Here is a 22,436-nt window from a genome sequence, read left to right on the forward strand (position 1 = left end):
CAGATCTGGGACTTGGACCAAGGCACTCCCATGTGAGTTTTGGGTATCACAAGTGTTATCTTAACCACTATGCCAAATGCCTACCCTTCTTTATTCTTTAAAAATACTAGCATAACTTGTGGGCTAACGCTGTGGCCTAGCAGGTAAAGCTGCCGCCTGCAGTGCCAGCATCTCATGTGGGTGCTGGTTTGAGTTCTGGCTGCTCTACTTCTGATACAAAAATACTAGCATAACTTACTAAGATCAGGTGTTTCAAAAAAACTCAGCTTAGTGTCATGAGAATATTGCTTTCCTTACATCATTTATATATTTGTATTGATTTTTCCCCCAGAGAGCACTTTCTAGGAAACCAGCATTCATCAGGATAAATATAGGAAGAGGAGAGTTCTCTTTTAAGGGCCATCAAGATCTTTTAACTACTGTACATTACGAGAACTATATGGAAGATCAGGTAGGGAAATGCAAAGAGTAAAGGGGAAAAACAGTGGTTTGTTAGAACTTCCACAGCTATTTTAGGATAGAATTAAGGGTTAGGATTATAATGTGTAGTATTTATATTTTTAGCCAGCTTTATTTTATTTTATTTTATTTTATTTTTTTTTTTTTTTGACAGGCAGAGTGGACAGTGAGAGAGAGAGACAGAGAGAGAAAGGTCTTCCTTTGCCGTTGGTTCACCCTCCAATGGCCGCCGCTGCAGCCGGCGCACCGCGCTGATCCGATGGCAGGAGCCAGGAGCCAGGTGCTTTTCCTGGTCTCCCATGGGGTGCAGGGCCCAAGCACCTGGGCCATCCTCCACTGCACTCCCTGGCCATAGCAGAGAGCTGGCCTGGAAGAGGGGCAACCGGGACAGAATCCGGCGCCCCGACCGGGACTAGAACCCGGTGTGCCGGCGCCGCAAGGTGGAGGATTAGCCTATTGAGCCACGGCGCCGGCTCTTAGCCAGCTTTATTGAGATGTACTTCATATACCATACAATTCAAATTGTACATTCAAACTGTACAGTTGAGTGGTTTCCTAGTATATTCACAGGGTTATGTGACTGTCACAACAATTTAATTTGGAGCATTCTGTTCACTCTTAAAAAGAAACCCCCATCCCCATTAATGGTCACTTCCCATTCTTACCTGCGCCTAACTCAGTCCTAAGCAACAACTAATTTGACATTTTAAAAGATTTATTTATCTATTTGAAGAGGAGAGTGATATAGAACACACACACACACAAACACACACACAGAAAGATATCTTCTATCTGCTGATTCACTCTTCAAATGATGTTAATGGCCAGGCTGAAGCTAAGGCCTGGAGCTCCATCCAGGTGTTTCACGTGGGTGTTAAGGGCCTAAGCACTTGGCCATCCTCCACTGCTTTCCCAGGCACATTAGCAGGGAACTGGTTTGGAGGCGGAACAGCCAGGAACCCAACTGGTTCTGTGACCCAGAATGCTGGCATTACAGGCAGCAACCAAGCTCTCTGCACCACAACATCAGCTCCTACTTTTTGTCTTTATAGATTTCCCTATTCTGGGCATTTCAAATAAATGGGATCGTGTGATATGTGGCATTTTGTGACTAGTTTCTTTAACTCTGCATTTTTTCAAAGTTCACCTGCATTGTAGCATGCATCAGTACTTTCATTCCTCTTATTGTCAAATAATATTTCATTGTATACCACATTTGGTTTATTCACTCATCACTTGGTGGACATTTGGGTAAGTTCCGCTTCTTGGGTTTTATGAATAATTGTGTTGTGAGTAATTGTGCATCCATTTATGTATGGATATTTACTTCTCTTGAGTAGATACATAGGAGTGAAATTGCTGGGCCACTCTATGTTTAACATTTTGAGAAACTGTTAACCTGTCTTCCTCTACCAATATATAATGATTCCGTTTTCCCCACATCCTCTCCAACATGTTATTGTTGATCTTTTGATTATAGCTATCCTTGGTATTTCATTGTACTTTTCATGTGCATTTTGCTGATGGCTAATGATGTTCATATTTTTTCTTATACTTATTGCTCAGTTTTACCTCTTGTGGAGGAAATACCTATTTAAATACTTTGCCTGAGGCTGGCACTGTGGCACAGTAGGTTAATCCTCTGCCTGCAGGGCCAACATCCCAGATGGGTGCCAGTTCTAGTTGTGGCTGCTCCTCTTTCTGTTCCAGCTCTCTGCTGTGGCCTGGGAAATCAGTAGAAGATGGCCCAAGTGCTTGAGCCCCTGCATCCACATGGGAGACCCAGAAGAAGCTCTAGGCTCCTGGCTTCGGATCAGCTCAGCTCCAGCTGTTGTGGCCATTTGGGGAGTGAACCAGTGGATGGAAGACCTTTTTCACTGTTGTAACTCTACCTCTCAAATAAATAAGAATCTTTAAAAAATATTTTAAAGAATTCCTTTTTAAACTTTTATTTAATAAATATAAATTTCCAAAGTACAGCTTATGGATTACAATGGCTCCCCCCCCCACAACTTCCCTCCCACCCGCAACCCTCCCATCTCTCGCTCCCTCTCCCATTCCATTCACATCAAGATTCATTTTCAATTCTCTTTATATACAGAAGATCAATTTAATATATATTAAGTAAAGATTTCAACAGTTTGCACACACACAGAAACACAAAGTGTAAAGTACTGTCTGAGTACTAGTTATAGCATTAATTCACATTGGACAACACATTAAGGACAGAGATCCTACATGAGGAGTAAGTGCTCAGTGACTCCTGTTGTTGACTTAACAAATTGACACTCTTGTTTATGGCGTCAGTAATCTCCCTAGGCTCTAGTCATGAGTTGCCAAGGCTATGGAAACCTTTTGAGTTCGCCGACTTCGATCTTATTCAGACCAGGTCATAGTCAAAGTGGAAGTTCTCTCCTCCCTTCAGAGAAAGGTACCTCCTTCTTTGATGGCCCGTTCTTTCCACTGGGATCTCACTCGCGAGATCTTTCATACAGTTGTGGTTTTTTTGTTTTTGTTTTTGTTTTTTGTTTTTTGCAGAGTGTCTTGGCTTTCCATGTCTATAATACTCCCATGGGCTCTTTGCCTGTGGATTTTTTTTTTAGTTGTGTCATTTGTCTTTTTTTTTTTTTTTTCCCAAGATTTTATTTGTTTATCTGAGAGAGTTACAGAGAAGGGGAGAGACAGAAAGGTCCTCCATCCACTGGGCCACTCTAAAGTCAGGAACCAGGAGCTTTCTCTGGGTTTCTCATGTTGGTGCGGGGCCCAGGCACCTGGGCAGTTCTCCACTGCTTTCTCAGGCCATAGCAGAGAACTGGGTCAGAAGTGGAGCAGCCAGGACACAAACTGACACCCATATGGGATGCTGGCCCTGCACGCGAAGGCTTAGCCTACTATGCCACAGTGCTGGCTCCTTTGTGTTTTTTTTTTTTTTTATTTTTTTTATTTTTAACTACTGAACTGTAGGTATTCTTTATATGTTATGAATAGCAAGTCCCTTACTAGATTGAGTTACATATATTCTGTGGGTTGTCATTTTATTTTATTAATGGTATCATTTACAACACAAATCTTTTAATTTTGGTGTAAATTTATTTTCTTTTTCTTTTGTCGCTTATACTTTAAGTGAAGTATCTACTAATCATTGATTAACCCATAGTCATGAAGTTTTATTCTGATGTGTTCAAAAATTTTACAGTTTTAGTTCTAACTTTTAGGTCTATGACCCATTTTGAGTTAATTTTTATATAAGGGGTGAAGAAGTGTTTCAATTTAATTCATTTACATGTTGGTATTCAGTTATCCTAGCACTATTTTTTGAAAAGACTGATCTTTCTCCATTGAGTAATCTTAATACCCTATTGAAAATCAAGTGATTAGAAATCTGATAGTTTGTTCTGAATTCCCAGTTCTATTTTATTGATCTCTGCGTCTGTTCTGCTAATATCACACTGTCTTAATTACTGTAGGTTTGAAGTAAGTTTTTTTAAAAAAAGATTTTATTTATTTATTTGAGAGGTAGAATTACAGACAGTGAGAGGGAGAGACAGAGAGAAGGTCTTCCGTTGGTTCAATCCCCAAATGGCCTCAATGGCTGAAGCTGTGCCGATCTGAAGCCAGGAGCCAGGTGCTTCTTCCTGGTCTCCCATGCGGGTGCAGGGGCCCAAGCACTTGGGCCATCTTCTACTGCTTTCCCAGACTGATTAGTATTCCACTGTGTTTATATATCACATTTTCTTTATCCATTCATCTGATGATGGACACCTTGATTGATTTCATATCTTGGCTATTGTGAATAGTGCTGTGATAAACATGGTAGAGCAGGTGTCATCTTTTTGGTACAGTGATTTCACATCTTTTGGATATATGCCCAGTAATAGGGTTGTTGGATCATATGACAGTTCTATTTCTAGTTTTTAAAGAAATCTCTGTATTGTTTTCTGTAGTGTCTGTACTAATGTACATTCCCACCAACAGTGTGTAAGAGTTTATCTACATCCTCACCAGCATTTGTTACTTTCTGTCTTTTAGATAATAACCATTCTGACAAGATTGAAATATCTCATTGGGGTTTTGATTTGCATTTCACTGATGGCTAGTGATTTTGAGCCTTTTTTCATGTATTTTGTTTTGTTTTTTTTTTTATGAATGTTTTACTTTTAAAGGTCCTTTCACATGAGTTTCTTGATTAAGTTATTAAATTCTGCAACAAAGCCAGCTGGCATTTTAACTCAGTCAAATTTGGGAACTATTGCCATCTTAACAGTATTGTCTCCTAATCCATGAATCTTGGATCTCTTTTCATGTATTTAGGTCTTTAATTTTTTCAACAGTGTTTTATAGTTTTCAGCTTACAATCTGTCACTATAAACATTTAATTCTACTTGACTATGCTATCCTGGTAAAATTATATTTGCAGTGTCCTGAAGCCTAGGATTGTATTATAATCACATTGTTTCTACCTGTAATAATTACTTTTGCTGTTTTTTGGGTTTTTTTTAAAATTGTTTTTATATTTTCTTTAGGAACTTGACTATGAGGAAATTTCATCTGTTGTAACCAATGAGGAAGGAGGAGATTTATTTCAGGGGGATCAACAGGATCTCCTTTCTGAAGACAATGATGTGTGTTTCAGTAAAGTTCAGGTAAAACAAGGAGAAAAAGTAAACTCGTTATGATTTGGATTATGGATTGCTGATACTGTTGTACTGGTTTTGGGTTGTAAATGTAAGGTTCTGTTAAATTGGGCAAAGATTATAATTTTACATTTTATGTTGGTGATTTCTTTGACTACATTATTAAGATTATTTAAGGAATCTTGTGTTAAGCCTAGAATGTTGCTATTGTGTAACATTCTATACTTTATGTTTACTTTTAGAAAGTAAAATTCAAAAGTCCCTTATTTGTTGTGATGGAAGGGGAAGAACAAACGCCATCATATCTTCAGGGCTTTCAACATATTCTTCCAGAAGCCCAGGATCATCTTCCAGAAGCGCAAGGTGATCTTCCGGAATCCCAGAGCGATTTGACAGACGTCCACAGTGTTGACTTGGAAGCTCAGAGTGTTGAGCCTAGTGCTCAGGCTGTTGAATTTCAAGTTCAGGCTGTTGAGCTGGAATGCCAGACTGTTGAGCTAGAAGGCCAGGATATTCAGACGGATACTCAGAATAGTATGATGAAAGCCCAGAGTGTTGAGCTAGAAGACGAGAGTACTGAGTTGGAAGCCCAGAATTTTTTACCCCCAAACCAGGCTTTTCTACCCAAAGACCAGAACACTCTACCTGGATATCAGGACCAGGATTTTGTACATGTACGTGAAGACAGGGATATACTACCTGAAGACCATAATGTTCTACCTAACTGTCAGGACCAGGATTTTCTGCCTAAAGAAGATCTTCTACCCAAAAAGCTGTGTGTTCTCCCCAGAGACGAGAATATTCTCAAATGTCAGAACCAGGATTTTCTGCCCAAAGACCGAAGTGTTTTCTCCAAGGGTCAGGATATTTTACACAAATGTCCAGACAAAGATTTTCTACCCAGAGACCAATGTGTTCTCCCCGAAGAACAGACTATTTTACCTAACTATCAGGACCAGGACTTTCTACCTAAAGACCAGAATTTTCCATTTAGAGATCAGCATGTTCTCCCCAATAACCAGAATATTCCATCCAATTATCAGGACCAAAACTTTCTACCTAAAGACCAGAATATTTTACCCAAAGACTACCATGTTCTTCCCAAAGACCAGACTTTTCTATCCAGATGGCAGGACCAGGATTTTCTCTCTGAAGACCAACATTTTCCCTTCAGAGATCAGCATGTTCTCCCTGATAACCAGAATATTCCATCCAATGATCAGGACCAGGATTTTCTCCTCGAAGACCAGAATACTTTACCCAAAGGTCAGAAGCAGGGATTTCTACCCAAATACCAGGTAAAATAGAGTGGTAAGGAGATACAACAAGAAGAAATAAGCTACTTTTGCTTGTGGAGTGAGATTTATAAGAACTGTGTTATAGCTGATTTGGAGATTTGTAGTTTCCTGATTGATTTCTCTATAATCTAGGATTATTGGTAAGTGTTGAAGTATTATCAGCAGTACATTTCCCCTATTTGACAATTTTTTTTTTTTTTTGGACTGGCAGAGGTAGAGAGAGAGAGAGAGAGAGAGAGACCGAGAGAAAGGTCTTCCTTCCATTGGCTCACCCCCCAAATGGCCGCTACGGCCGGCGTTCTGCGCCGATCTGAAGCCAGGACCCAGATGCTTCTTCCCGGTCTCCCATGTGGGTGCAGGGCCTTGGGCCATCCTCCACTACCTTCCCGGGCCACAGCAGAGAGCTGGACTGGAAGAGGAGCATCTGGGACAGAATCTGGTGCCCCAACTGGGACTAGAACCCCGGGGTGCCGGCGCCGCAGGCAGAGGATTAACCTAGTGAGCCACAGTGCCGGCCTTGATAATTTATTTTTTAAAAATCTTCTTTATTAGGAAAAATGTTTCTGGCAGCCATCATCTGCTCTGACAGCTGAAAGATGGAAAAGGAGAGGCTCACAAGCACCCAAGAGATTCCAAGGCCCGTCCTCCACCAGATAGCAGTTAGAACATAAGGAAGAAGGGATCAACAGGAAGTAAATTACTTAGGGCTGTGGTTGGACTTTTGATGAATATAATTTTTTTTATTATTCCATAAGATGCCCAATTTTTTTCTGACCTCAGTTAACTACAGACTTTTCCTTAAAACCTAAAGTCTTAGTTAAGCTGTAATTCTTAGCTTAATAAGTGATATTTTTTAGAAAACAAACTTGCAGCAGCTGGCATCAATTTTGATAGGTAGCAGAGGGAGGGAAGCACATCTTTTGGATGTCCATTGGGATTTTTTATACAGGCTTTTTCAGGAGCAAGGTAGAACAGAAAAAGGCCAGGAATTAGTAGGAACTGAATTGTTTAGGGTTTAATTTGGAGCTTACAAAGATTACTCTCAGCTAAACTTTAGAACTGACAAAAAGTAAGATTTTCTGTTTTATTCCATAATATTTCATATCATTCTGAGTTTTAAAAAATGCTCTCGACAGAGCCTAGGATGTTATCATGTTACTCCTACCAGACAATTTATAGTTTGTGTTTTTTCTCTTTTAGAAAGTACGCTTTAAGGAGCCATACTCTGATATGACAAATGAGGAAGGGAGAGAAGACTTTTCTTTGATGGACTATCAGTATCAGTCTCCCAAACTCCAAATCCAGGACGTCATCAGAGATCAGGTAGAGCAGAATAAAAAGAGATGAAGAGTCAGGAAATAAAGTAACTGGGTTTTATAAGTTCTCACTAACTGGTAATTTTGGTATCATTTTGCATATTTTAAAATTATTAATTTTTCTAAAATTAATATTTTGAGAGCCCTTGCTATCTATTTAGACAAGAATTCTAAATACCAGCTCAAATGAAGCAGGTGATGTGGTAAGGTTTAACATTTATTTAGAGAGTGAGAGAAATACACAGGAATGTAAGGACTTTATTTAAAAAAGAGAGGGTGATCAGAAAAATAAACTGGGAATTCCATACCAGGCAAAAAGCAGATCAGGGCCTACATGTAAGAGTTCACAGGCCAGAGCCATGCAGAGAAAACCATGCAGGCAGGAATGATTGCAAAATGGTGTAACATGCAGGCAAAACAGGGGCAGGCCCAGGGTGCTCCATGCCTTTTATTTGCTTCCAAAAGGGAAGTGGTTACATAGTTTGATTAACAGATACGTGTATACAGGTGGGATCAAGTAGGGATGGCTCTAGCTCATGAGCCAAATCCTGTCTGTCTATATAAATTTGAATGATAGAATCAGAAACTTTAGAGTTAATGTAAAAATATTATATCTTTGATTCTTTCCCACGTTAGTGGGAAAGTAGTCTTAAGTCCTATTAAAACAGGAGCTCTGCTTCAGGAAGGATGGGCACAGATTGTTAAACCCTAAGCAGTTCATTTCCTGCTGGTCTCTCCCCTTTTCTCTTCACCCTTGCAACTGATGATACAAAAGACTGATCTAATGGACTATATGAATGAAATCAGTTGTGTCACTCATGAGGTTAACATACCACATTCATGTCGATTGAGTTGGGCTAAAACTATAGCATCCTCACTCATACCAAAATGTATCAGAATATTCTTACTTGGTACCACTTCCTAGGGGTTCTCACTGAAGCCTACAATATTATGATTAGTATATTGCCCTGGTTAAATAATTTGCTTTCTGTTTTTGTTGTTCCTTTAGAACATGTTTCCAAAGCAACCCTCATATTTTATGAGAGAAGAGAAAGTGAGAGAGGAGCTACCTCTCGGGTATCATCAGCATGTTCCACCTAAAGTTCAGCAACAAGCCTCCCTTAGAGAACAGGTAGAGCTGAATACGGTAGAAGGACTACATATTTTCTAAAAGAGCAGCAAGACTAAATTACTTAAGACTGGGGACAGAGCTTGTCAAGTTAGCTTGTATGTGGAATACATAGAATTAAGGCATCCAGAGTTAGGTTAAAAGCAAAATGTCTTCATGTTGTTTCAAAATGTGCCAAGATAGTCTGTGATTTGCTTTAAAATCCTCTAGGAAAACAGTTGAGTTAGATGAAAAAGCAAAATGGGACTGGGCATTCAACCTAGTAGTTGGGTTCTTGTGTCCTGTGTTGGAGTATCTGGGTTGATTCCTGGCTCTGGCTTCTGATTCAGCCTTCCTGTTAATGTAGACTCCAGGGGAGGTGGGGGGCGGCAAAAATAATGCTTAAGTAGTTGGGTTCCTGCCACCCATGTGGGAGACCTGGATTGAGTTCTCAGCTCCCAGCTTCAGCCCTGGCTGGTCCTAGCTATTGTGAGGATATGGGGAGTAAACCAGCAGATATTAACTCACTCCCTCTGTCCCTCTGCCTCTCAAATAAATAGATAATTTTAAATAAAAAAGACAGTGTTGAAGCTGAGTGATGGATATCTTGGGATTTATTATGGTATTTTTCTCCTTTGATTGAAAATTTTTATTTTAAACACATATACCCCAATTATGTTCTATTATATTCACCTATTATCATTAATCTGGGTTTGTCATTGAAGTCTATAATATTGTTACTAGCTCATGACTTCTGTTCAATCAGTTTATATTTTGTTGTTCTTTTAGAACAAGTATATCAAACAACCCTCATCTTTTGAGAAATGGGAGATTGCAAGAGAAATTGTTTCAGGAGTGCCTTTGGTATGTTTCCCCAATGTTCTCTGTAATTTGATGTTATTAGGTTGTAAATTTACGTTTTTCATCCATTTTGAGTAACTTTTTGTGTAAGGTGTAAGATAGAGGTCTAGTTTCATAATTTTTCATGTGGAGATCCAGTTCCCAGCACCATTTGTTGAAGAGACTGTCATTGCTCCAGGGATTGGTTTTAGCTCCTTGGTTGAAGATAAGTTGGTTATAGATGCGTGAATTGATTTCTGGAGTTTCTGTCTGTTTCATTGGTCTACCCGTCTGTCAGCCCAGAATACTGTACCCTGCAAAGTTCACAATTATGAATGAAGGTGTAAGAAAGACTTTCCATAACAAACAGAAATTAAAAGAATTTGTCACCACTCGTGGAGCCTTACAAAAGATACTTAAGGATGTGCTATGCACAGAAACACAGAAAGCCATTACTATAAAAGAATGTGCAAGCAGAATATCCCCCAGTAAAAGTACCAAAAAAATCCAAAGTAAACAAAATAGACTTTAACACAGAAACTGTTCAAAAAGACAAAGAAGGGCACTATGTAATGATTAAGGGATCAATTCAACAGGAAGATGTGACTATAATAAAAGTATACACACCCAATTACAGGGTGCCTGACTATTTAAAACAAATGTTAATGGAACTAAAGGGAGACATAGACTCCAATACAATAGTAATGGGAGACTTCAGTACCCCACTTTGATCAATAGACAGATCAACTAGACAGAAAATCAACAAGGAAACAACAGAGCTAATTAACACTATGGACCAAATGGACCTGATATCTACAGAATGTTTCACCCCACAGTTGCAGAATACTTATTCTTCTCACCAGTGCATGGAACTTTCTCTAGGATAGATCAGATTCTAGGCCATAAATCAAGTCTCAGCAAATTAAAAAAAAATCAGACTCATGCCGTGCATCTTCTCTGAGCACAATGGAATGAAGTTGGAAATCAATAACTTGGGAATCTCTAGAACATATCTAGACTGAACAACATGTTCCTCAATGAACAGCAAAAATTCTGGAAATGAATGAAAATGATAATACATCATATCAGAACTTACAGGATATAACAAAAGCAGTGTTAAAAGGAAAGTTTAGGGGCCGGCGCTGTGGTACAGTAGGTTAATCCTCTGCCTGCAGTGCTAGCATCCCATATGGGTGCTGGTTCTAGTCCCAGCTGCCCCTCTTCCAATCCAGCTCTCTGCTGTGGCCTGGGAAAGCCACAGAAAAAGATGGCCCAGGTGCTTGGGCCCCTGCACCCACATGGGAGACCGGGAAGAGGCACCTGGCTCCTGGCTTCTGATTGGCGCAGCTCCGGCCATTGTGGCCATCTGGGGAGCAAACCAGCGGAAGGAAGACCTTTCTCTCTGTCTCTTCCTCTCACTATCTGTAACTCTACCTCTCAAATAAATAAATAAAAATCTTTAAAAAAGAGAGAAGTTTATAGCAATTGGTGCCTACATGAAGAAATTGGAAAGGCACCAAATAAATGAGCTATCAATGCATTGCAAGGACCTAGAAAAACAACAAACCAACCCCAAATTAGTAGGAGGAAAGAAATCATTAAAATTAGAGACGAAGGGAATGGCACGTGGCACACTGACCCAACTCAATAGAATCAGAGATGAAAAATGAAATGTAACAATAGACACCACAGAAATAAAAAGAATCATCAGGAATTACTACAAAAAAACAGCTGTATGCCAACAAATCAGGAAACCTAGAAGAAATGGATAGATTCCAGGACACATAAAACCTACCAAAATTGAGTTATGAAGATATAGAAAACCTAAATAGAAAAATAACCAAAATGGAAAGTAAGTCAGTAATAAAGACCCTCCCAACAAAGAAAAGTTCAGGACCAGATGGCTTCACTGCTGAATTCACCAGACATTTAAAGAACTAATTTCAGTTCTTCTCAAGCTATTCAAAACAATTGAAAGGGAGGAAATCTTCCCAAACTCCTTCTATGAAGCCTGCATCACCTTAATTCCTAAATCAGAAAAGGATACAACAGAGAAAAGAACTATAGACAAATATCCCTGATGAACATAGATGCAAAACTCCTCAAAAAAATACTAGCTAATTGAATCCAACAGTACATCAGAAAGATCATTCACCCGGACCAAGTGGGATTTATCCCTGGTATTCAGAGTTGGTTCAACATTTGCAAATCAATAAATGTGATACATCACAATAACAAACAGAAGAACAAAAACCATATGGTTATCTCAATAGATGAAGAGAAAGCGTTTAATAAAACACAACACCCTTTCATGATGAAAACCTTAAGCCAATTGGTTATAGAAGGAACATTCTCCGACACGGTCAAGGGAATTTGTAACAAACCTACAGCCAGCATCATATTGAGTGGGGGAAAGCTGGAAGCATTCCCCCTAAGGTCCAGAACAGACAAGCTTGCCCACTCTCACCATTGCTATTTAATACAGTCCTGGAAGTTCTAGCCAGAGCAATTAGGGAAGAAAGAGAAATCAAAGGGCTACAAATTGGAAAAGGAGAAGTAAAACTATCCCTAATTGCAGATGGCATGATTCTATATATGGGAGATCTAAAAGACTCCATGGAGAGACTGTTGGAACTCTTTATAAAAAAGTTTGGTAAAGTTTGGTAAAGTGGCAGAAAAATCAATGGCCTTTGATACACAGATAATACCATGGCTGAGAAAGAACTTTTAAGATGATGAGTCCCATTCACAATAGCTCCAAAATAATTAAATACCTTCAAATAAATTTAACCAAGGATGTCAAAGATCTCTACAATGAAAATTACAAAACACTAAAGACAGAAATAGAAGAAGACATACACACACACACACAAAAAAGGAAAAATCTTCCATGTTCATGGATTGGAAGAATCAACATCATCAAAATGTCATACTATTTACCGATTCAGTGCTATCCCAATCAAAATACCAGCAACATTCTTTGCAGATATAGAAGAAATGATGGTGAATTCATATGGAAACACAAGAGACCCCGAATAGCTAAAGAAATCTTGTACAACAAAAACCAAGCTGGAGGCATCACAATACCTGATTTTTTTTTAGATTTTATTTATTTATTTGAGAGGTAAAGTTACAGACAGTGAGAGAGAGAAAGGTCTCCCGTTGCTGGTTCACTCCTCAAGTGGCTGCCATGGCCAGAGCTGCGCTGATCTGAAGCTAGGATCCAGGTGCTTATTCCAGGTCTCCCATGTGGGTGCAGGGGCCCAAGCACCTGGGCCATCTTCTGCTTTCCCAGGCCACAGCAGAGAGCTGGATTGGAAGTGGAGCAGCTAGGACTAGAACCAGTGCCCATGTGGGAAGCCGGCAACACAGGCAGAAGATTAACCTACTCCACCACAGCGCTGGCTCCACGATACCTGATGTCAAGACATACTACAGAGCAGTTACAATCAAAACAGCTTGGTATGGGCACAAAAACAGAAGGATAAACCGTCGGTATGTTTGACCCAATAGTCACAACCTAGCCCCTCCCAGAGAATAAGTGGAGCAGAACATGTTGAAGAGTAAGTAGAAGAGAGTAAATTCCTTTGGTTTTGGCTCAAGACTGACAGTGATGTAGTAACTACCTCAGGGCTTTAGTGTTAAGGTCAGTAATAAAGGGCAAAGAATAGAGTCCTCTTGTTCTGCATGTAGCACATCTTTATCAGTTACTGTAACAACTTCAGAAGCTTTAAATATTGCTACCACAGCATGATGCTCCTGCTTAGATAATTTGTGTTCAATGTTTATGTTGCCTTTTAGTACAGTAGCTATGGATAGGCCTCACATGGTAGGACAGATGAGAAATGGAGAAATGAGTTATTTCCAAGCTGCCATAAATGTGTTTTATGTAAAATCCAGGATCCAGGCTCTCTCAGAATACAGGTAGAGCAGAGTATAGTAAAGAGGAAGCGGTGGAGAGTTTGGATTGGTTTTGTCGGATCTGTGTAACTAACCAAGATGATAATAGTGTTACCTATTAAAATAGCACTAATGAAATAATTTTGCTTATTAATATTTCCAAAATTAATAAGCTGTGTGGGCTCTTGCCATGAATTCAGAGAATTCTGAATGCTGGCTCAAATAGACCAGATGACATGGTAAGTTTTAAGGATTTTATTCAGTGAGAGAAATGCTTAGGAGACTGAGGGCTATATCTAAGGGAGAAGGGGAAGTCTAGATCCATACCAAGAGGAGAGCAGGCCAGGAGCCACGTTCAGAAAGCGTTTGGTTATGAGCAGTGACAAGCGGCTTAGCAAGGGTAGCGAGGCAAAGGCGGAAAGAGAGCAGGTGGACAGAAGGTCACCCACCCTGAAGGTGCAGGGCAACAAAGGGCAATGGTGAAAAAAGGGCCAGGCCCACTGTGTTCCAGGCCTTTTATCCACTTCCAAAGGGGAGTGGTTATGTAGCCTGATTGGCAGGTGGGCATACAGGTGGGGTCAGGTAGGGGTATGAGGTCACACAGGGGTGTGGTGAAGGCATGGCCTTCCAGCTCACAAATTGATCGATTTTATCCTATCTGCCTGCCTACATCACTAGTATTATATATAATGGCTTGCATTCATTGAACACTTACCATAGCCAAATTGGTTTCAGAATTTTGTGTGCATTATCTCATTTAATTCTCACAATAACCCTGGGAGACAGATATGATTATTACTTTATGGATTAAAGTCTGTGATCTGGGTAGAGTTAAAATCCATGATAGTGACATGAAATATAATGTCTTGTATTATCACTACTGTTATGTCACTGCTCACACGATGTGATGTGCTGTTTTCTCTTTCAGAGCTTATCCTTCAGGCAGCAGCCATCTGTTGGGACAGCTGAAAGATGGCGAGAGGATTTGCCACTGGATAGCCATCAGCATCTTCCATCCAGGACCCAGAGAGATGCTTCCAGCAGACGACAGGTAGAGCAGACCAGAGTATGAAAAGTAGATTTCAGACAGGATTATAGGTACCTACTAATTGAGGGCAGTAAGGTTGATCAAAAGGCAGATTTTTAAGTTCATAGGATACAAAACCTGTCCTGATCTAAGATGATTTTAGAACTCTCACTGAAACCTAGGGTATTGTGGCAGCACCTATTGCCTCTTGGAAAACCCGAGGTCTTTTATGGGTATGGGAATCTTCCACCAGAGGCTAAGAAGAGAGCTCCATCAGGAAGTTGGTAGAGCATCAGATACCAGCACTAGGAAATCAATTGCTTGAGATTGGGCTGGAATTGCCTAAGGCTTGGGGGCATTGAGTTAAGATAAGAGCTATAGTTTTCAAGACAGTGTTCTCTTGGCTTACTAAAATTTGCTTAACTGAAGACTAGTTTATTCCCACTAGAGTTTTACCACTCCAGATAATTTCTATTTTGTAGTTTTATGTAATTTAAAAAACAAGGCAGTAGGAAGTGTTAGATTACATATGAGAGATAAAGAGAAATTTCCTTAAGTCTTCTCTAAGAGAGCAGAATGAAAACGGGGCAAAGTGACAGAAAGTAGGATTTGGGCTAAAATTTCAGGACCAAACTCTAGCTCTTTTGTGATTTTCAATTTGGGTTTCTAGAGTTGGCTAAAAGGTAAACTGTCATGTTTTATTCTAGGTTGGCATTTATACATATCCTGAGTTACACCTAGCTCTTCCCTTCCTCAGATTGTTTTGTATATGTTCCCCTCCCCGACATAATCATCCCTTTTTCCTGAAAAATTTTGTCTTTGCTCATCCTTCAAATTTCAGCTTAAAAGATACTTCTTTGTGTCACCAGAGAAAAGAGCCATGGAAGCCTTGGGGTTCTTGTCTTCACACGTAAGAAAGAATTCAGAATGGAAGGGATAGGGAGAGAGTTCCTGGTCACTCGGACTGGGGGAGAGTGAGGTTACATGGTTGAATGGAGAGAATACACCTGAGTAGGCCAGGTGGTGGGTCAGCAGAGAGCGGAGAGCTGAGCGCCCCAGTCTTTGTTTAGACTGGGGATTTTAAAGGAAAAAGGGGGCCAGGTTTCTCCTTCCCCTCCTCCTTCTCTATGACAAAGGGTTTGTAGAGGGTAAATTAGCAAATTCCTCCCCAGATATGTTGGCACCAGGCAAAGGGGGCCGTCTGTGAAGGTTTTATTGCCCCATGTTGTCAGGTCAGGTAACCCATTTGGTCCTGAGGAGAGAGAATTCTCCCAGGAGCTTTCCTTGGGGAAGGGCTGGGACCATCTGGAAGATTCTTAGGGTCTGGGCAGGACTTTCAAGTGCAAAATTCTGGGCTTCTGGGGCTTCTTCAGTAGGTGCGGGTCTCCAGGCCCTTCTCACACACACATGGGCTAATTTCTCACTTCCAGCCTAACACTTGGAAAAGACCACCCTGATCACCTTATCACAGCTTTTCTCTTTTTCTCCATCCTTGCATTCTGTTTGTTTGCTTCTCAGTGCAAATATTTTCTCCTATGTCCCATGTTATCTTTCTACTATATTCATAGTGACCTTTGATGCGAAACAGTTTTTAATTTTAATTAGCCTGATTTATCTATTCATTTCTTTTGTTACTTACGCTTTTGGTGTCATATTCAAGACATCTTTGCCAAAATCAATGTCTTGAAGCTTAATTCCTGTGTTTCTGTTTTAGCTAATTGGGCCCAAGGTACATGGTACATTTTGAATTAATTTTGTAGATAATGTGTGGCAAGGGCACAGCTTCATGTGGTCAGTCCAGTCTTGCCGCCCCTATTTGTTGAAAAGACTGTCCTTTCCCCCTCAAATGGCCTTGGCTCTTTTGGTGAAAGCATGTTGATATTGTCTAGCCTATTAATAATATTAAATATTAATATTTGGTGGGTTCTTGCTGTCTATTCAGAGAAGAATTCTGAATATCAACTTGAATAAACCAGGTGACATAGTAAGTTTTTAACATCTATTTAGTGAAAGAAATACACAGGAAAGTGAGAGCTTTATTTAGGGTAGACAGAAGTCTAGAAGCTAAGTTGGGTCCATACCAGGCAGAAAGCAGGCCAGGAGCCACGTAGAACAAAGCCACAGGTAGCATAGTGCAGGCAGGAAAGCAGAGACAGAGCACCAGAGGTGCGGGACAACAAGAGCAGGCCCACTGTGCTCCAGGCCTTTTATTTACTTCCAAAGGGGAGTGATTATGTAGTCTGATTGGCAAGTGAGCATACAGGTGAGATCAGGTAGGGGCATGAGTTCACACAGGGAGCGTGGTCTCCAGCTCATAAGTCTAATCAATTTAATCCTATCTGCCTGCCTATATAGGTCTTGGCTCCCTTGGTGAAAACATGTGAACATACATGCCAATATTTCTTCATGGGTTCTCTCCTTTGTCTCATTGGTGTTTAAGCCAGTACCATATCATCATCTTATTGATTACTGTAGCTTTGTGATAAGTTTTGAAATCAGGAAGTGTTAAACCTGTAATTATTCATCTTTTTTTTTTTTTTTTTTTTTTTTTTTTAAGATTTTATTTATTTGAGAGGTAGAGTTACAGACAGAGAGAGGGAGAGACAGAACAATCTTCCATCTGGTGGTTCACTCCCCAAATGGCTACAACGGCCGGAGCTGTGCTGATCCGAAGCCAGGAGCTTCTTCCAAATCTCTCACGTGGGTGCAAGGGCCCAAGTACTTGGGCCATCTTATGCTTTCCCAGGCCATAGTAGAGAGCTGGATTGGAAGAGGAGCAGCCAGGACATGAACCAGCATGGGATGCTGGTGCTGCAGGCAAAGGATTAACATACTACACCACAGTGCCGGTCCCTATTTATCTTTTTAAAGATTATTTTGCTGTTTAGAGTCTCTTGAGATCTCATATGAATTTTAGAATGCATTTTTCTATGTATGCAAAAATAATGTCATTAGGATTTTGTTAGTAATTGTATTAATTTTATAGATTGCTCTGTTGGACCTCAGAGAATGATATCCCAAAGGAGGTCTCACAAAGCAAAGTCTCTGACCTGTCCTCCTATCTCCTGTTTTCCTTTCTCCTTCCAGAAGGCAAACGCTTGAAACTAGAATTTCCCTTTCACAAGGCAAGTCATAGAAAGTAGGAATCCTTACCTTGTTTTATGATATTTCTGTGAAAAGACACCTTACTTAATATATTGAGTTCACAGCCAATAGCACTGTAATTCATACCTAGCTTGAATAAAGCTTATCTATATATTTTCTCCGTAAGGCTAATCGCACCTATTTTGTGTTTAGAATTGATACATGGTACTTCAGTAGTAAAATAGGGCCCATTTTAAATGGTCAAATCACCAACAAAAAGCCCCCAAAATACAAAAAAAAAAAAAAATACAAAACTACAAAACAAAACAAAAAATCCTGGCCTAAATAGACTACAAAAAGTACATTTATCTATGAGGGCTGAAACAAAAAGGTAGAGCATCACCTTTTTTTTTTTTTTTTTTTTTTTTTAAAAAAAAAAAAAGAAAGAAATGCAAAGTTACAGAGAGAAGGAGACAGAGAGAGATCTTCCATCCGCTGGTCCATTCCCCAAATGCCTTCAATGGCTGGAGCTGTGCTGATCTGAAGCCAGGAGCCAGAGGCTTCTTCTGGGTCTCCCACATGGGTGCAGGACCCAAGGACTTGAGCCATCTTTCCCTGTTTTCCCAAGTGCATTAGCAGGGAGCTGGATTGGAAGTGCAGCAGCTGGGACTCAAACTGGTGTCTATATGGGATGCTGACACTGCATGCAGTGCCTTTACCCACTATGCTACAGGACTTGCCCTACTTTTTATTTTATTTTTTTAAGATTTATTTTATTCACTTGAAAGGCAGAGTTAAAGAGATGGAGAGACAGAGTGAGAGAGATCTTCCATCTGCTGGTTCACTCTCCAAATGGCAGCAGCAGTCAGGGCTGGGCCAGGGTGAAGCTAGTAGCTAAGAACTGTATCTGGGTCTCCCACACTTAGGCCATCTTCCACTGCTTTCCCAGGCTCATTAGCAGGGAGTTGGATGGAAAGTGGAACAACCAGAACTTGAACTGCTGCCCATATGGGATGCCAGTGTCACAGGCAGCAGCTTTACCCACTGTGCCACAACACTGGCCCTGAGCATTACCGTGTTTGATCTCACCTGTCAGTGTGTGTTGTGTGACCCAGATTTTTCATACTCCTGTGCATGTCTGCAAAGTACCACATGAGCACTGTGAATATTGAATTTTTAATTTTAATGATAGGCAAAATTACAGAAGTCAAATATGGAACTAATGAGGATTGACTGTAACTCACATGCCAACATGCCATGCAGTTAACCTATTTTCAAGTATAAAATTCAGTGGTTTTAGTATATTTATAGGATCGTGTGAGCATTACCACAATTTGAGAACTTTTTTTTTTTTTTTTTTTTTTTTGACAGGCAGAGTTAGACAATGAGAGAGAGAGACAGAGAGAAAGGTCTTCCTTTTTCCGATGGCTCACCCCCCAAAGTGGCCGCTACGGCCATGTGTTGCACCTATCTGAAACCAGGAGCCAGGTGCTTCTCCTGGCCTCCCATGGGGTGCAGGGCCCAAGCACTTGGGCCATCCTCCACTGCACTCCCTGGCCACAGCAGAGAGCTGGCCTGGAAGAGGGGCAACCGGGACAGAATCCGGCGCCCCAACCGGGACTAGAACCTGGAGTGCCGGCGCCGCAGGCGGAGGATTAGCCTAGTGAGCCACGGCGCTGGCCAGAGAACATTTTCATCACTCCTAACAAGACCTGTTCCCAGTGGTAGCCAATCCCCATTGCACCTTAGCCCCACCTCCAGCCCTATGCAACCAGTAAGCTATTTTCTGTCTCCATAGATTTGCCAGTTCTAGGGATGTCATATGAATGGGATCATGCAAGATGTAGCCTTCTGTGACTGATTTCTTTCACTTGCCATGACGTTCTCAGAGATCATTGATGTTGTAGCATACTACAGTACTTCATTCCTATTCATTGCTGACTAATATTCCATATTATGCACACAGCATGTTTTATTTATCAGTTTATCAAATGATGGACATTTGGCTTATTTCTACTTCTTGACTATTATGAATAATGCTGCTGTGAATATTTATGTACAAGTTTTTTTATGGACATATTTTTTCATTTCTCTTGGTTAAATATCTCATAATAGATTGCTGGGACATGTTCTTTTTTTTAATGTTTTTTTTTAAAGATTTATTTATTTATTTATTTATTTTTGACAGGCAGAGTGGATAGTGAGAGAGAGAGACAGAGAGAAAGGTCTTCCTTTTTTTGCCGTTGGTTCACCCTCCAATGGCCGCCATGGCTGGCGCGCTGCGGCCGGTGCGCCGCACTGATCTGAAGGCAGGAGCCAGGTGCTTCTCCTGGCCTCCCATGGGGTGCAGGGCCCAAGCACTTGGGCCATCCTCCACTGCACTCCCTGGCCACAGCAGAGAGCTGGCCTGGAAGAGGGGCAACCGGGAAAGAATCCGGCACCCCGACCGGGACTAGAACCCGGGGTGCCGGCGCCACTAGGTGAAGGATTAGCCTATTGAGCCACGGCGCCGGCCGGGACATGTTCTAACTCTGTACTTAACGTTTGGAGGAGCTACCAAATTAAATTCCAAAGTGGCTACACCATTTTTCATTCCCACCAACAGAGTATTTGGTTCAGATTTCTCTACATCCTCACCAAAACTTGTTATTATCTTTATTTTGATTATTGCCACCCAAGTGAGTATAAAGTGGTACTTCACTGTACTTTTTATTTGCATTTTTTGATGACCAATGTATTCATCACTTTGCAAGTGTTTATTAACCATTTGTATATTTTTTTTGGAGAATTGTCTATTAGATTTTTTGGCCCATTTCCTAATTGGGTTTGATTGTTGAATTATGAGCATGTGCTGTTTTCCAGCAAGGTTTGGAACCGTGAGTCAAAGGATGGGCAGGGACTACTGTCAGAGCAATAGTCAAATTTTATTAGTTTTACAAGGCTTTCATACTCGCACAATCATAGCATGCTCCTGTACCCAGGGGGCTAGTACTAGGGAAACAAGATTAGTTCAAGGAAACTTTTATCAAAAGAGATAATATTCATGTTTCATATAATCTGAAGGAACAATTTGTATTAAAAAGGTGGCCAAAGTATTTTCCTTCAAGGACAGATAGAGCCTGCAGCTGCTTGAAAAAGGGAGGTTGTGATGTCTGACCAAGGGACATTCTCAGATTAGCACATGATGCACAGTGAAGTGTCCTTCAGGCTGCTCATGTACATCTCTGATTCGACCTAGCCCGGGCTCCACATGAGAGCTTTTAATATTTTCTGCATACAGCCCCTTATAAAGTATTATCTTTTGATAATTTTTTTCCATTCTGTAAGTTATCTTTTAACTTTGTTGATGTTTTCCTTTGTAGCACTAGATTTATAACTAAAGTTATAAAAATATTTTTATTTGAAAGTCATATTTACAAAGAGTGAGAGGGGAGGGAGGGTGGGAAAGAGAGATTTTCCACTTGCTTCCAAGATTGTTCATAAAAATTATTGAAATACAGCTGATTTTTGTATATTTATCTTGTATTCTGCAACTTTACTGAAATATAATGTTTTTTTTTTTTTTTTTAAGATTTATTTATTTGAAAGGCAGAGAGAGAGACCTTCCACTAGTTCACTTCCCAAATGGTTGAAATGGCCAGAGTTGGGCAGGTCTGAAGCCAGGAGCTTCTTCTAGGTCTTCCATGTGGGTGCAGGGGCCCAAGGGCTTGGGCCATCTGCTGTTACTTTCCCAGGCACATTAGCAAGGAGCTGGATTGGAAGTGGAGCGGCTGGGACTCAAACTGTACCCATATGGGGTGTTGACACTGCAGGCAGTGGCTTGACCCACTGCTCCAGTGCTGTCCCCATATAATTTTTTAAAATGTGTATTTATTTAGTATTTTCATTTATGAGAGAGAAAGATATCTCCCATCTGCTTGTTCACTCCCCAAATGTCTGCAACAGCCAGGGCTGGGCCAGGCTGAAACCAGGAACCTAAAACTCCATCTGGATCTCCCACATGGGTAGCAGGGCCCAAGCACTTGAGCCATTATCTGCTGCCTCCCAGGATGCGTTAGCAGGAAGCTGTATCAGAAGCAGAGTAACCAAGACTCGAACTCGCATTCTTATATGGGATGATGGAATCCTTAGTAACAGCTTCACCCATTGTATTCCACACCCACCCCAAGTTTTTAATTTTGGTAGAGTCCAAGTTACCTGCTTTTTCTTCTGCATCTTACGCTTTTGGTTTTATATCTAAACAAACAAATAAATAAACAAACAAAAAAAACCCATCATCTAATCCAAGGCCATCATTAATCCATATGTACTTCTAAATGTTTGTCTAAGAATTTTACAGCTTTTAAATTTAGGTCTGTAGTTCACTTTGATGTTTTTACACATGTTGTGAGGAAGTGGTCCAATTTTATTCTTTAGCATGTGGATACCACTATGTCTCAGCACTGTTTGTTAAAATTATTCTTTCCCATTGACTTGTCTTTGCATTATGGTAAAAATCAGCTAGTCATAAATATTCAGGCTTATTTATGAATTCTCAATTCTGTGTCATTGATCTGTCTATGTATTCTTTTTGCTTTTTTTTTTTTTTTTTTTTTTTTTAAAGATTTGCTTATTTGAGAGGCAGTTACAGAGAGGGAGAGGCAAAAGCAGAGAGAGAGAAATCTTCCATCCACTGGTTTCACTCCCCAGAGGCCACAACAGCCAGGAACAGGGCAGGCCGAAGCCAGGAGTCAGGAGCTGAGAGAGTCATCCAGGTCTCTCATGTGGGTG

The 22,436-nt window shown here is 40.5% G+C and overlaps 1 protein-coding gene across 12 annotated transcripts in view; it reads left to right on the forward strand.

The window, feature by feature from the left end:
* Window positions 1-22,436, forward strand: part of CCDC15 (coiled-coil domain containing 15) — an 80,933-nt gene that overhangs the window by 25,908 nt on the left and 32,589 nt on the right. For 3 of the 12 annotated variants that reach the window (XM_051848399.2, XM_051848384.2, XM_051848390.2), the window contains 7 exons: window positions 332-451; window positions 4,983-5,102; window positions 5,336-6,391; window positions 7,592-7,714; window positions 8,717-8,839; window positions 9,605-9,679; window positions 14,484-14,606. In XM_051848399.2, coding sequence (XP_051704359.2) covers window positions 332-451; window positions 4,983-5,102; window positions 5,336-6,391; window positions 7,592-7,714; window positions 8,717-8,839; window positions 9,605-9,679; window positions 14,484-14,606 — 1,740 coding nt within the window. The remainder of the gene's footprint in view (window positions 1-331; window positions 452-4,982; window positions 5,103-5,335; window positions 6,392-7,591; window positions 7,715-8,716; window positions 8,840-9,604; window positions 9,680-14,483; window positions 14,607-22,436) is intronic. The other 9 variants (XM_051848410.2, XM_051848432.2, XM_070047883.1 and 6 more) reach the window with 5 other exon arrangements.

This window comes from Oryctolagus cuniculus, chromosome 1, assembly GCF_964237555.1.
Source record: "Oryctolagus cuniculus chromosome 1, mOryCun1.1, whole genome shotgun sequence".
Taxonomy (NCBI): Eukaryota; Metazoa; Chordata; class Mammalia; order Lagomorpha; family Leporidae; genus Oryctolagus; species Oryctolagus cuniculus.